We start from the raw sequence: 12,286 nt of genomic DNA, 5'->3' as shown, positions 1-12,286 counted from the left end.
CATAGGAAGGCACATACTGAAACATACTCACCATTTTCAGACCATTCATGTTGCTCGGGATAGTCTCCGTCATCTGTTAGTCTCAAGCTTGAATGCCGTAAGACTGGTACTCCTAACCAGGCGTTAAGCCAAGTCAAGTGAAAAGCAGATAAATATACTCACTCAAAGGGTGGTGAGGTGCTGGAACAGGTTGCCCAAGAGGTGTTCAAGACCAGGTTAGTTGAGGACCTGAACAACCTGGTCTAGTGGGTGGCATCCCTGCCCATGGCAGGGTGTTGGAACTGGATGATCTTTAAGGTCCCTTCCAACACAAGCCATGTTATGATTCTATGAAGTCCTCCCCCTCTGTTCAGCTTTTAAGCCTTTCAAGTAACTATCTACTCCTTCCTACCGGACGGGACAAACTACCTTATGTCTTCATTACCTATGTGCTGGACCAACTTTGCATTTTAACTGCAAAGCACCCCGGGGCAATAACTAACAGCTTCTTGTCAGAAGACCACCCTCTTCCACCCTCTCCTACCATTAAGCATTGCAGCCAGGAAAGGAGATGCTCCATCCCATCTTGCCCACATTTGGGGGTGAGCTACTCAGAACTAAGAAACCAAAAGATCTTCAGGTAGAGGTAAAAACTCACACAGGCCTCAGAGCTAGTGGGGCTCTGGAGCTGCAATCAGCTTCATCCATACTGTGCTACACTGCCAGGCACTTGGGAAGGTTGACTTGGTTTCAGCCCCAGCTCACCAGCTCAGGAGGAAACACAGGTCCCTCCCCTTGCCTGCACTCACCAACTCTGTGCTCCCAGAAGTGACCAATCCCAGGGGAGTTCAAGGGCACAAGTCCCACAAGCAGAGATATGAGGCCCTATCCTACCAGTCAGTGTCCCACCACAGGAAAATAAATAAATAAATAAAAACACAGCTCTCATCGGACTACACACCACACAAACAGGAGAAGGGCAGCTGCCACAGCCTCCTAAGGCCTTGACGCAAATCCACCCTGCAGACACAGGACCAGCCTGGACACTCCCAGCACAGGACCTTGGCAAGCAGGGCTGAAAATTCTCCCATCAGTGTGGAAAGGCCTCGGGCAGTCAGTCCCTACAGCAGAGCCACGTGCTGTCACCAGCACTGACAGCAATGCAAAGCTGCAGCCTGCTCCTCTGGACCAAACTCATACCAAAAACCAGTCAGATATCTCCTGAATGCAGAGAACTGGATCACGCATCACTTGCTATTTAAATAGGTGATTTAGGTGTTGAAGGAGATTTCTTACCTGTCCTATGCCCAGGCTTCTGAAAACCCCATATCAGTGCAACCAAGAAAATAGTAACTACAACAGCTGCTGCTACTATGAGAACATAGAGAGAAGGATTTCTTCCAAGCGTCTCCTTTTGCTCTACAATGAAAATTCAGTTGTCAAAACACTTACAGTACAGCAGGTTGAAGCTACACCATTAGCTTTTGTGATCTTAATCATTTTTTTTTACGTCCTGTAAGTACAATATCAGAAAGCTGACTTCTAAAATGAGAAGCTGTCCTACTGATTTTCCTTAAGTGATCTGCAACCAAGTGGCTGCTTTTCACAAGGTGTATACGGGAACCTCTAACCCAAGGCATTAGGACAGACCTCAGCCAACCTGCCACCAGCTGCTCTTTGTCTCATGCCACCAACTGAGAAATTGGTAAGGTGTAGTGGTAATAATAGCTAGTAAGCTATTTTCACATGGTAGGCAGTTTGCTGTTGCAACACACCTCGCTTAAACTTGTGAGTCTCCCTATATCCCTCTGGTTTGGTTTCTCCATCACAAAAGCTGTGAAGTTTAGAACAAAACCATCATTGTAGGCAGCACTGCATTGAAAGTTTCCCGCTTTCCCCACCACAGGAACCCGTGCAGATGTGCAAGTGTATCTGTTCTCAAGTTGGGGAACAGTCATAAACTCAAATTCACCAGAAAGCCCTTCTGATACATCTAAACCAGCAATCGTTTAAAGATACAGCATTTACTGGACCCCCAAAAGTCATTCTTCTATGGCAGCTCATAGTGTTTCCTACAGTGGAGTAACAAAGTAGAACTCAAATGACATTTTCTGCCACTCTGACTGAAGCACACACTGGCAAAAGAACACCCAGCTTTACCCAGCCAGGCTTACCCCAGGAAGTCTGTGCTTCATCTCTCTGCTAATTACATGACTGCTCGTGCATTTGGGGCCATCTCCTACATAATCCTGTAGGTAAACCAGTACACCATCTCCTACATAATCCAATACACAGACAGGTTTCTGTCTCCAGTCTCGACCCAAGAAAGCTTTGCATTTTTTAGCAATACTCACCAATATTCACATGAGTGATGCCTTCGTACACAACTCTGCCATCTCTGTCTTTCACTTCTATAGAATAGCTGCCACGGTCACTTGTCTCAATCTTGTCTAGTCTAAGGCTGTGACTAGACACAATCTCAGACCTGTTAACGTATTCTCCATGGTACCAAAACCAAGAACCATTTGTCCAAGCTACTTCTGTGTTCTCCTTTTTCCAGACTACCTGGAGGAAGTGTTCCGGCATCATCTCTGTTAGATTCAGGAATATGGACCCACCGATAAGTTCTGTGATTTCTTGAAGAGTTTCCACTTCTGAGGGGAGAAAAACATCAGCTCGTCACTACAGGGTCTTACATGCCACACAGTGACCACAAGCAGGAATATTCCTCGCATTTCTTGTTAGGTGGAAGTGTGCTTTGCTATAATGGATGTATCAGCCCCAGTTCAATACACACAAACTTGTTCTGAGACTGCCCTGATAACTTAACTTTTAACCAGGTAGCTTCTTTTCCATTTTACTAATGCTTCTTCCCTACCACCAGCTTCTTCCCGACAAGGGAGAAAGATAGTAAATGAAGGGCATTGTGAGTGCTGGAAAGAGCAAAGGGAACGTGGCGAAGGACATGTGGATTCGGAGCTAGAGCACGCCTTCACAAGGCCTGGCATGCCTCCCTTCAGGAGCTGGTTTTACATCACACCCAAGAGCCAGGTCTCCTGCACTTTGGAGAAGGCTTGAAATGCACTAGGACTTACAGCTGAAAGGCTGATCTGAATGCAACGAGAACCACCCTCAGGCATATGACTGCCCCAAGCACTCATTCCAGACATTAACCTGTGCATATAGAAACCCTCTCCCCACAGGCAAACTGTTCTGTGGCACAGCACTCACAAGCGGGGATAGGAGCCTGGCTTCTTGTGCCAAAATGTGATTTGAGGTTGATACAAACATGAGATAAACCACAGGAACATGGACCCTGGTCGGACCCTCTCCCATGTCAATGTTTTATAGGGATTGCTTACACCTCTATTTTATTTCATGCTGGCAAGGAAACCACGAGCACACCCTGGCTCAGGGGAAAAGCGACTGGTCTTGGGCCACCATTTTGTTGAATTTCATGAAATAAGACACCTTTGGAAAACAGGCTCTGGAAAAAGAAACTTGCTAGAGTAGCGTACACCGTCTACATGTTATTTTGAGAACTTGCCGTAGAATTAAGTGCATCTCCTTTCTCTGCTACCCCCATCCAAGCTACACATTTAGACTTGAATCCTACAACACAGCTACACTCAGGAAGGGAAGCACAAATGTTTCTCCAGATATTTCATTTGTCAACAACATGCATCACTGGGGAAAAGACTCCTCTAATCATTTTGTAACCCAAAGTGAGGCATGCAAACGCGGAAAGGACACCTGAAAATACATACATTAATGCATGCGTATAGCATGCTCAGACTTACTCTTCAGTTCCAGGTGAAAAATCTGATGCAGATGCAAGCCATCCTGATCATACACTTCTGCCACGTACTCTCCCTGATCTCTCCATTCTGCGGGGCAAAGACTCATGCTGCCGTTGTAGAACACACGGGCCCTCTTGCAGTAGACCTCTGAAGCGTTTACCGGTTGCCTTCTGATCTGTGCCACTCGCTGTCTGTCTTTCTTCCAGATGGCATGGATGTACCCAGCTGACTGCAGGCAGGCCAGGTGAAAAGCAACGCAGTCACCTACAATCCCTCTGACAAGGTATCCTGTTGAAATACATGCATGTGAATATTTACTTCAGGGAGATACAGCACATCCTATACTTCTGCTTTTTGAAATCCTTTACTGCCTTGGAAGCATTTCCACACAGGCTTACAAGTAATCTACCAGGACCTGCACGCCGACAGAGCTTACTTTTAAGAAAAGGCAGATAATGAATTAAGTCCCTGAACAGTTCCCTAAGAGCCCTAAGAAAGTCCATTGCCTCGTCATGCTGAGGAAGCAGTTTACTTGGATTAGATTTAAGAAGGGAGAATCCTACTGGGAGGTCACAAGACATATCAAAAGCGCATTATGAATCGGCATCCGTCATATATATTAATGCCTAGGGACACATCTAGAATATTGTTTTTGACACTGACCAAAACCCAAGGAATAAGTTTTCACAGTTTCCCTACAAAACTGGATCCTGGCGTTTACAACAGCTGCTGTGTCAGAAGTAAATGGAAACAATAAGCCTTATGCCTTTTGTCGTAAGTGGAATTCAGCATGTCTAAGTTATAAAATTACTATAGTCTCTATGGCTGAATGAAAATAATTCCCATGCTAATGATAATTGCTTGTTTCCAAAAAGCTAATCACTTCTGGGCAAAGATTCTTTTGCCCTGACAAGCAAGGATTTTGCTTATCTGTACTTAATTCTTTCATCCCCAAACTCTCAAATCAGTAAATATAGTACTAGAGCCACAAGGAAAAAAATATCTTCAGAATGCAGCATCTAATTTATGCAACACAGAGTAACAACCACCGTGCAACAATAAGCAGAGGGTGGTGTTGACGACATGGAAAGCAGGAAGGCAGAACAGAGCAAAATCCTGACTAATCTTCAAGCAGTGGGTAAGATGACAGCAAAATCAAGATCCGAAATAAAGTCATAGTTGCATTTAAAAGTCTAACTGTAGCATTTGCTTCTAGACCTGTGGCACAAGTGTAGATACTAATCATGAGCACAACAAATGTTTAATCAAAATCATGGCATGCAAGTGTTCACAGAAGGTTAATACGTGAACTCAAGAACAAAAAGGCAGAAGATGCCAGCCAGGATACACAACCCATACATTGTAATGCAAGCTAGCGTCTGATCCAGGCATCCCTACACAGTAAGGGAAGGTTAAAGTGATAACTTGCACCCACCATGTACACGTAACTGAAATGTCCTTTGGTGGAGACAATGCTGAGAGCTGGCGCAGACCTTAGCTGTGTACCGTCCTGCATCCTCCTTCCCAGCAACGCGGAGCCCCAGTGTTCCATTACGAAAGACACGAATCCGCTGGCCGTACCCAGTGCTGCCACGTGTCCCCTGCTTTAAGGGCACGTCTCCCTTGTACCATCTGATCTGAGAACGATGCTCTGACTGGGCATAGCCAGGGTCAAAAATAACATAGTCGCACTCATTCCCATTTACCGTTGTCACATTGCCGTCAGCTGAAAATACAACACACAGAACGAGGTCATTGCAAACAATTTTCTTTCAACATAATCCTCAAATATCGTCCTGATCCCGCAATTAACAAACCAAACCTCTAGGAACACATCCACACCACAACACGTTTTCAATCACAGTTCAGTGTAAAAGCACGTTATGGATACAGGATTAGGAATCAAATTTTTTTAAAAAAATCTTACCTTCAAGAATAACAAGTGCACACAATGCAGCCTGGAAGGTGAAAATAGGTAACATTTTAGAAATGACCGTTTCTTTGCTCTTATGTATACATTTCTGCATGGGCTTGTTCACCAAGAAATCATTAAATCCTACTGGCTTAGGTCACTAATGGATGATGTGACTTGAAGTAGGTGAGGAGAAATGTTTAAAGGATGCTTTTATGCTAACCGCTTCCTTACTGATAAAGTGCATTAATTTCTCAGACAAACAGAATAGCTGTTTTAAAAAAACACACACTGTGGTTTCAGCCTCTGTGTCAGAGACGCGTCAGCTATGAACCTGTGGGTAACCTTCCCTTTTTTCTTTCTTTTTTTTTTTTTAATCACGCCACAATTGCTATCAGACTACTTTTCACAGCAAAGTCCATCAAAAATATGTCTGCCATTGCTACTGTGTGCACAACCTTAGGGCAAATCATGACCTGGAGGTCAGCTGGGTTGCAGCTGGGACAGAGTTAATTTTCTTCCCAGTAGCTAGTATGGTGCTGTGTTTTGGATTTAGGATGCGAATGCCGATAACACGACAATGTTTTAGTTGTTACAGAGCAGTGCTTACAAAAGACCAAGAACATTTCTGCTCCTGGTGCTGCCCTGCCAGTGAGGAGGCTGGGGTGTAGCAGGAGCTGGGAGGGGACACAGCCAGGACAGCTGGCCCGGGCTGCCCAAAGGGATGTCCCATGCCATACAGTGTTCTGCTCAACCCTAAAACCGGGGAGTTGTCTCCAGGGCTGCTGCTGCTTGAGGACTGGCTGGGCATCAGTCATCTGGTGCTGGGCAATTACGTTGTGCACTGCTTTATTCTGAGAAATCTTTTCTTTTTTTTTCCCCTTGCCTTTTCTTTCCCATTGAACTGTCTATCTCAATCCACAAGTTTTACTTTCCCCCCCCCAGTCCTCTTCCCCATCCCACTGGGTGGGAAGTGAGCAAGCAGCTCTGTGGCGCTTTGCTGCCGGTCAGGTTAAACCACAACAGGTGCACAGTTTTATAACCACAAGTGTAAGAACGTCTCCAAAAAAACTTTATCTGCAATACTGGAACTTCCCCCAAGGAAACAATTTAAGTGAAATGGTGTCACACTACACAGCAGCCCAAATAGCGTCACACATCCCGTTCAGCTTCCAGTTGTGCATGAATGTGCACATGACACTAATAAAGCGAGCCATGGGAGACGATGCAAAGTGCTTCTTGATAGGCCAAAGGAACTTCTGCAAGTCTCCAGAGAGGTCCGTGGTGCCAACGCATCTGTCAGCTGGGCAGTCAGCTCAGCAAGTGAATTTATTTCTGGAGTGCACACCATCTGATTTCTCATTCTCAAGCCATAAATTAGGGTGAATTTGCTTTTGCAGTGCACAGGCACCACCACGGCTGCAATTTGTGCACTAAATTATTGATTGAACTTATCTTTGCTGTCTCCTGGTTGCCCCAGAAATGACTGTTTCCACTTGAACAAGAAAGAAGCAGAATTGCACATAGGGCAGAGCTGCCTCAGAGGCCCAGGATGAACAACAAAATGGACAGGATTTCTGGGGAGGAAAGCAGGTTGTCTCTGTGCTTGTGAAGCAATGCCTCATATCCAAGTAGAGCAAGTGCAGGGCCATAGAAAGGCATGTATCTGAGAGCCGGAAGATGAAACAAGTGTCAGCTGGCTAGCACTGACAATCCAAAATAACAGCTTATGTGGTTTACACTCATATAGAAAATGAGACATCCAAAGTGTGCGTCCTGAAGACCACAGCCCAACTAAAAATGTATGCCGCCATACAGGTAATCAACCTGTCAACCACTTCTGCTATGTTAACTTGACCAGAGACTCCATAACCTTCACTGCTACCTTCTTCACTGGACGTGTGTTTAGCCATGAAATATGGCTTTGTGGATCATTTCACTGCCTTGTTTCAGCAAATGCAAACACTGTGGAAACTACAGAAGACTTAAGAAGCTATGACTGCACATTCAGAAGAAAAGAAGAACAACTGCAAACTAGTTTCTTCCAACACAAAAGCATTCAAACCAATAGCAAGAAACAAGCACAAAAAGCCATCAAATACAAGTCTAAACAGTCCCGTTCCAGCTCAGAGTTATAAATGAACCTGCTGTTTATTCGCTGGTGGTGGCACAGGTGCTCTTCTTTCCTGCCCTTCTAAACCGGTGATGCTCCCTGTTAGATGGAAGAAGGTCAGCACTTTTATCAGGTGGTCAGTAATTCATTGAGTCAGCCAAAAATAGTAGCAAGACTTACTAAATAGTGGTAGTCGGCTTTTTAGATGTAGTTTCATGCCAGGCTCAAAGTGGAAAGATGTTGACTGGCACCTTTAGTCACACTGGTCTTGTTAACTTCAGTGTGCCCTTTGCAGTTCTCATGCTGTATGAAGAGCTGTGTGCACGCATGTGTGCATGTGCCCACGTGCAGCTACACTTGAGACTTTTGTTTTAAGCTTTGCCTTGCTTTTTCAGCCCTCAGTCACCATAAATAGAAAAGGCTAACAGAAACCAGCTGAGTGACTCCAGCCCACCTCTGACAGGCTTGCAGACAGAGCCTTCCCTGGGTACTGGCCTCCAGCATTCTCATAATCACCTCAAATGCTAAAAAAGTCTCCTTTGTTAATCACTTCTCAGCGCCCACCCACAGACCGCTGAAGCCCAAATAATTTGCGTACCATTACCTTCAGGCAGATAAGGCATGTGCATGCCATTTGGGGTACACATTTTCACTTGTAACTTGTGAAGCAATCAATTCCAGTTGAAATTACGCTGCCACGGGACCCGAGGCTGCTATCTTTTACTTTGCATAACACAATTACCCTGATGAGGGCTACGAAATACATATTTAAACAAATAACCACGTTAATATAGTTCAATTCCTGTATCAGCCTTCACCCAACATGAAGTAACTCAACACCACGTTGCCCGAGGGAAGAAACGGAGAAAGACTGCCCCCTCCTGTACACAGATACGCAATTCTCGGGATAGCTGACAGCAAAAATCTGTCTTAGCATACCTTGGAATATTGATTTAATTGGAAAAAAAAAATAAAAAATAAAGCATAGTTAAAGCTGTACAAAGAAGCTTCTGTCACTGTTTCTGACAAAGATAAAATAATGAGGGTACTGACTCACTGGTCAAATATGTAAAATCCCCAAATAGGCCTGGCTATTGAAAACACATGAACAAACGCCAAGCTTCAGTAGTACAAGGCTCAAAACACTATGTAGTGCATAACCTATGTTTTTTTCTTTCCTTGAGTGTATTTCCTCCACGTCACTCACCCAAGTCTTTTTTCTTCCTCCAGACTGAAGTGTCACTGGAGACTGCATTATCCTTCTTGCAGTCTGAAACACCTCAACAACACGAAGAACAGCAGCTGGCATTTTAGGGGCAATTCCCCTTGTAGGCATGGATTCCTTCCCACAGACCCCTGGGATCATCTTCTCGCCCTAATTAAAACAGTAGCGCTGTTTATGGACCCAGAAAACCTAGAGAGTAGGGCATTTACTAAAACAACGCACTGACACCTGCGAAGAAGGCGGGACAGAAAAACGTATTTAACCGTAATGCAAGCTCTACCTGAAGCATTCACCCCTGGTCTAAGACCCCTCAGAGACCTCTCCCACCATGCCAGGGCCCCCAAGCCCACCCGACCCTGGGGTTGGGGTTAGCTGTAGGGAAATATGTATTTTTAGTCTTCTCGTTGGTGGAATTGTTGTTCTTTCACCTGGCTGGCTAGTGCTTTATAACAACAGTTCCTTGGAAATTGATGGGTGTTCCTGGATATTTGAGGGCAGATATCCCTAACCTTTCATTTACAGACACACTGAGGGAAGGCTGAACAAAAGAGGGGAGGACGTGGGGCAGCCACGAGATGGACTAAAGTAATCAAATGAGACCTTGGAGAGCACTGTACTACTACAGGGAAGAATCACCTGCCACCAGCGCAGGAAAGGGAGCGTCCCTTTCCTCTGGAACAGGGAAATGGGATGCACAGGGAAGTAAGACGATTTAGACTGTTTAATGAGCAAACTACATAAATTGGGTGTCTTCTAAAGATAACAAGCCATTCAGAACTTCTAGGAAGACGCCTCCATGTAGTTTCTTTGGCCCTACTTGGTTTTGTAAGAGCATTGCCAAACCAATAAATCTAGGTAATGGGCAATGAAGTAATCAGCAACTGAGATAAAGTGACTCCTTTAGCACACAAGTTTTATTGGGTACATACCCGATTGCATAAAGCATAACCTCCATTAACAAGCATTCACCACTCCATTGGCCATCTGTCTCAGTAGCCCTGGGAGCTTGAGGATTTTCTCCAATGGATTCATGCAGAGATTTACATAGTTGTGTTTGCTTTTTCGTTGTTCTAGTCCTCTTGTATAATTTTTCCATTTACTTGATGTTCAGAATGCCTCTGCTTATACAGTGGTGTTTTTTTTTCTTCCCTCAGATATTACCTTCCTTTCTACATTGTTTTGGTTGGTTGTTTTTTGTTTGTTTGTTTTTGTTATCCCTGATCTCTTTCTGTTTTACTTAAGGATTCTTAAAATTATTATACAATGGCAGCTACTCTCTGTTTGGATGAGACAGGAGCCAGTCACAGGTTGCTTATGCTAACCATCATTCACGGCTACAGATTGCTGGTCTACAAGAGTGTACCCGGGCAAACCCCCAATCACTACTTTGTTTTGCAGGGCGTTTGAACACCAAGTCTCCTCAGCTGTAGGTCACCTGCTGAATTATGCAGTGCATCTCATATGTAGTTGGCCAAACACATTCAAGTTACTGATTTCTTCAAAAAGGAAGCGTTATCTATTGCAAACAAAGTAAGACCTTAAAAATAACAGATGCATGGACATGAACTCTTTTTTTTTTTTTTTTTTTTTTTTTTTTTTTCTTTAATTCCTATTTGGAAAATCTGTAAATTATTCAGCAATTTAGGCACACTTGAATCAAACCTACCAAGAAATTTTTTACAATGGGTTGCTGCTATCCCTGGGCAGCCCTGACCTGATGTGTATTATGAGCATGTCTGATATATAATAGCTTTGATGGTCATTTTAGTCCCAGTTGGTCAAAGGTGTCCTTGAAGCTTCTAGCAGAAAGTTCTTTCTGCATTCATTTTCAAGACTGCTAGCAGATTTGATTCAATGCAACATGCTCAAAGCAGCAGTTACTACCAAGATACAACATGAATACCTCAACCTGGAATCCTTCCAGGGAACTGGCACACATTGTAGTCTAAAGAATGTATGTCTTTGAAACACAATTAAGCTGCTCTGAAATACTAAAAAATGATACAGTGATGCTGCTACAGTTCTGAAGTTTGCTTGCTTGTTTATTTGTAAGCACATGCCTAAATTCACGTAGTTCCATTTTTGCACTAATAAAGCAATTGCTTGCTTTCCAATTTTTTAATTAATCTGGTAGTGGTTTGCTTCCTGTCTTTTTTTTTTTTCTGCTGTGAAATGTAACACGGATGTAATGGAGACATACTGATATTCAGAACCTGATTGGATGTGATCCTGGGCAGCCTTCCTTAGGTGGCTCTGCTTGAGGAAGAGGTTGCGCTAGATGATCTCCAGAGGTGCCTTCCAACTTCAGCCATTCAGAGATTCTGTAATTCCCATGTCAGAAACATCTGGGGGGGGGGAATGCTTTTGTACTTCAAATCCAAACCAGGGGATATCATTATCCTCTTGGAAGGCACTACACTGAACGTTTTGCAGCGTAAACAAGCAATCTTACCTAGGCTATGGAAAATTGCATGTGTCACTGGTTTAAAGCTAAAATACTTACAGGAGTGTTTTCTGTCAAATGAAGAAGAAGACAGCAAACTGCTCTCATTGTTTAATTCTCTTCTAGTGGCTGTGCAGAATGTCGGTGCTCTACATATGAGTGATTAATGTATCACTCTGCACAGAACGCTCTTTCAGCGCAGGTGAAAATGGTTGATCAATAGGTAGGTTTAAGAAACAACCTTCAGTGGGCAGACACAATCTTTCAAATGTCTTTAAAACTTTCCTCCATTCTATTCAGATGGCAGTTTAGCTGATTGTAAAGTAATTATTATAAAGACTGTTGGGTAGATATGGCATTCTTCAATATCCAGAGAATGGTAATGCTGAAGGTTAGCTAGAGCTAACGGCAAAGTGGAAAAAATGGTTATTCCCCTGTGTAGAGCTTCTCCTTTTCTACTGTAATTCTCATTGGGGTTTTTTTCATTGCTTTGCTCCAACAAACTCTTCATTAGACACGGGGTTTTGGTCATTTCCGCTGTTGAAACATTGTTGGCTTTTTAACAACAAAAAAGCACTTCTAACACTAAATGCATAGAACCTTTTAAAGCTGATACATCAGCTTTGTCAAAACAAAAAGAGGTACTTCCAAATCATTAGCCAACTGAAGCTCAGAATCACGGAACAGTAAAATTGCTCTGAAGTAGTAAAAAATGGAGCCAAGGCTTGACATGGTGGTGTGTCTGATCTAATACAGCTATTTTGGAATGCAAGAACTTTTTTGAGAGCACATGTCCAGTTTCAGGCAGTTTTAT

General features: G+C 43.7%; 1 protein-coding gene across 1 annotated transcript; it reads right to left on the bottom strand.

Moving 5' to 3' along the window:
* Positions 1-675: 675 nt before the first annotated feature.
* LOC118160499 lies at positions 676-5,901 on the bottom strand. Its single transcript, XM_035315261.1, has 5 exons — positions 5,707-5,901; positions 5,215-5,505; positions 3,780-4,067; positions 2,334-2,633; positions 676-1,398 (listed from the first exon to the last, which is right to left on the bottom strand). The coding sequence occupies exons 1-5, from the start codon at positions 5,804-5,806 to the stop codon at positions 1,238-1,240; spliced, it is 1,140 nt and encodes a 379-aa protein (XP_035171152.1). The 5' UTR covers positions 5,807-5,901; the 3' UTR covers positions 676-1,237.
* Between the last annotated feature and the right edge of the window lie 6,385 nt (positions 5,902-12,286).

This window comes from Oxyura jamaicensis, chromosome 1, assembly GCF_011077185.1.
Source record: "Oxyura jamaicensis isolate SHBP4307 breed ruddy duck chromosome 1, BPBGC_Ojam_1.0, whole genome shotgun sequence".
Lineage (NCBI taxonomy): Eukaryota > Metazoa > Chordata > Aves > Anseriformes > Anatidae > Oxyura > Oxyura jamaicensis.
Note: the sequence above shows the minus strand (reverse complement) of the source record. Positions and strands in the feature narration are given on the sequence as shown.

Coding starts and splice junctions, on each gene's coding strand:
- LOC118160499 (XM_035315261.1), bottom strand. CDS start 5,806: ATGCAGAAATGTATACATAAGAGCAAAGAAACGGTCATTTCTAAAATG. Junction 4,068..5,214: donor ATTTCAGTTACGTGTACATG/GTGGGTGCAAGT, acceptor GTATTTCAACAG/GATACCTTGTCAGAGGGATT. Junction 1,399..2,333: donor CATCACTCATGTGAATATTG/GTGAGTATTGCT, acceptor TTTTCATTGTAG/AGCAAAAGGAGACGCTTGGA.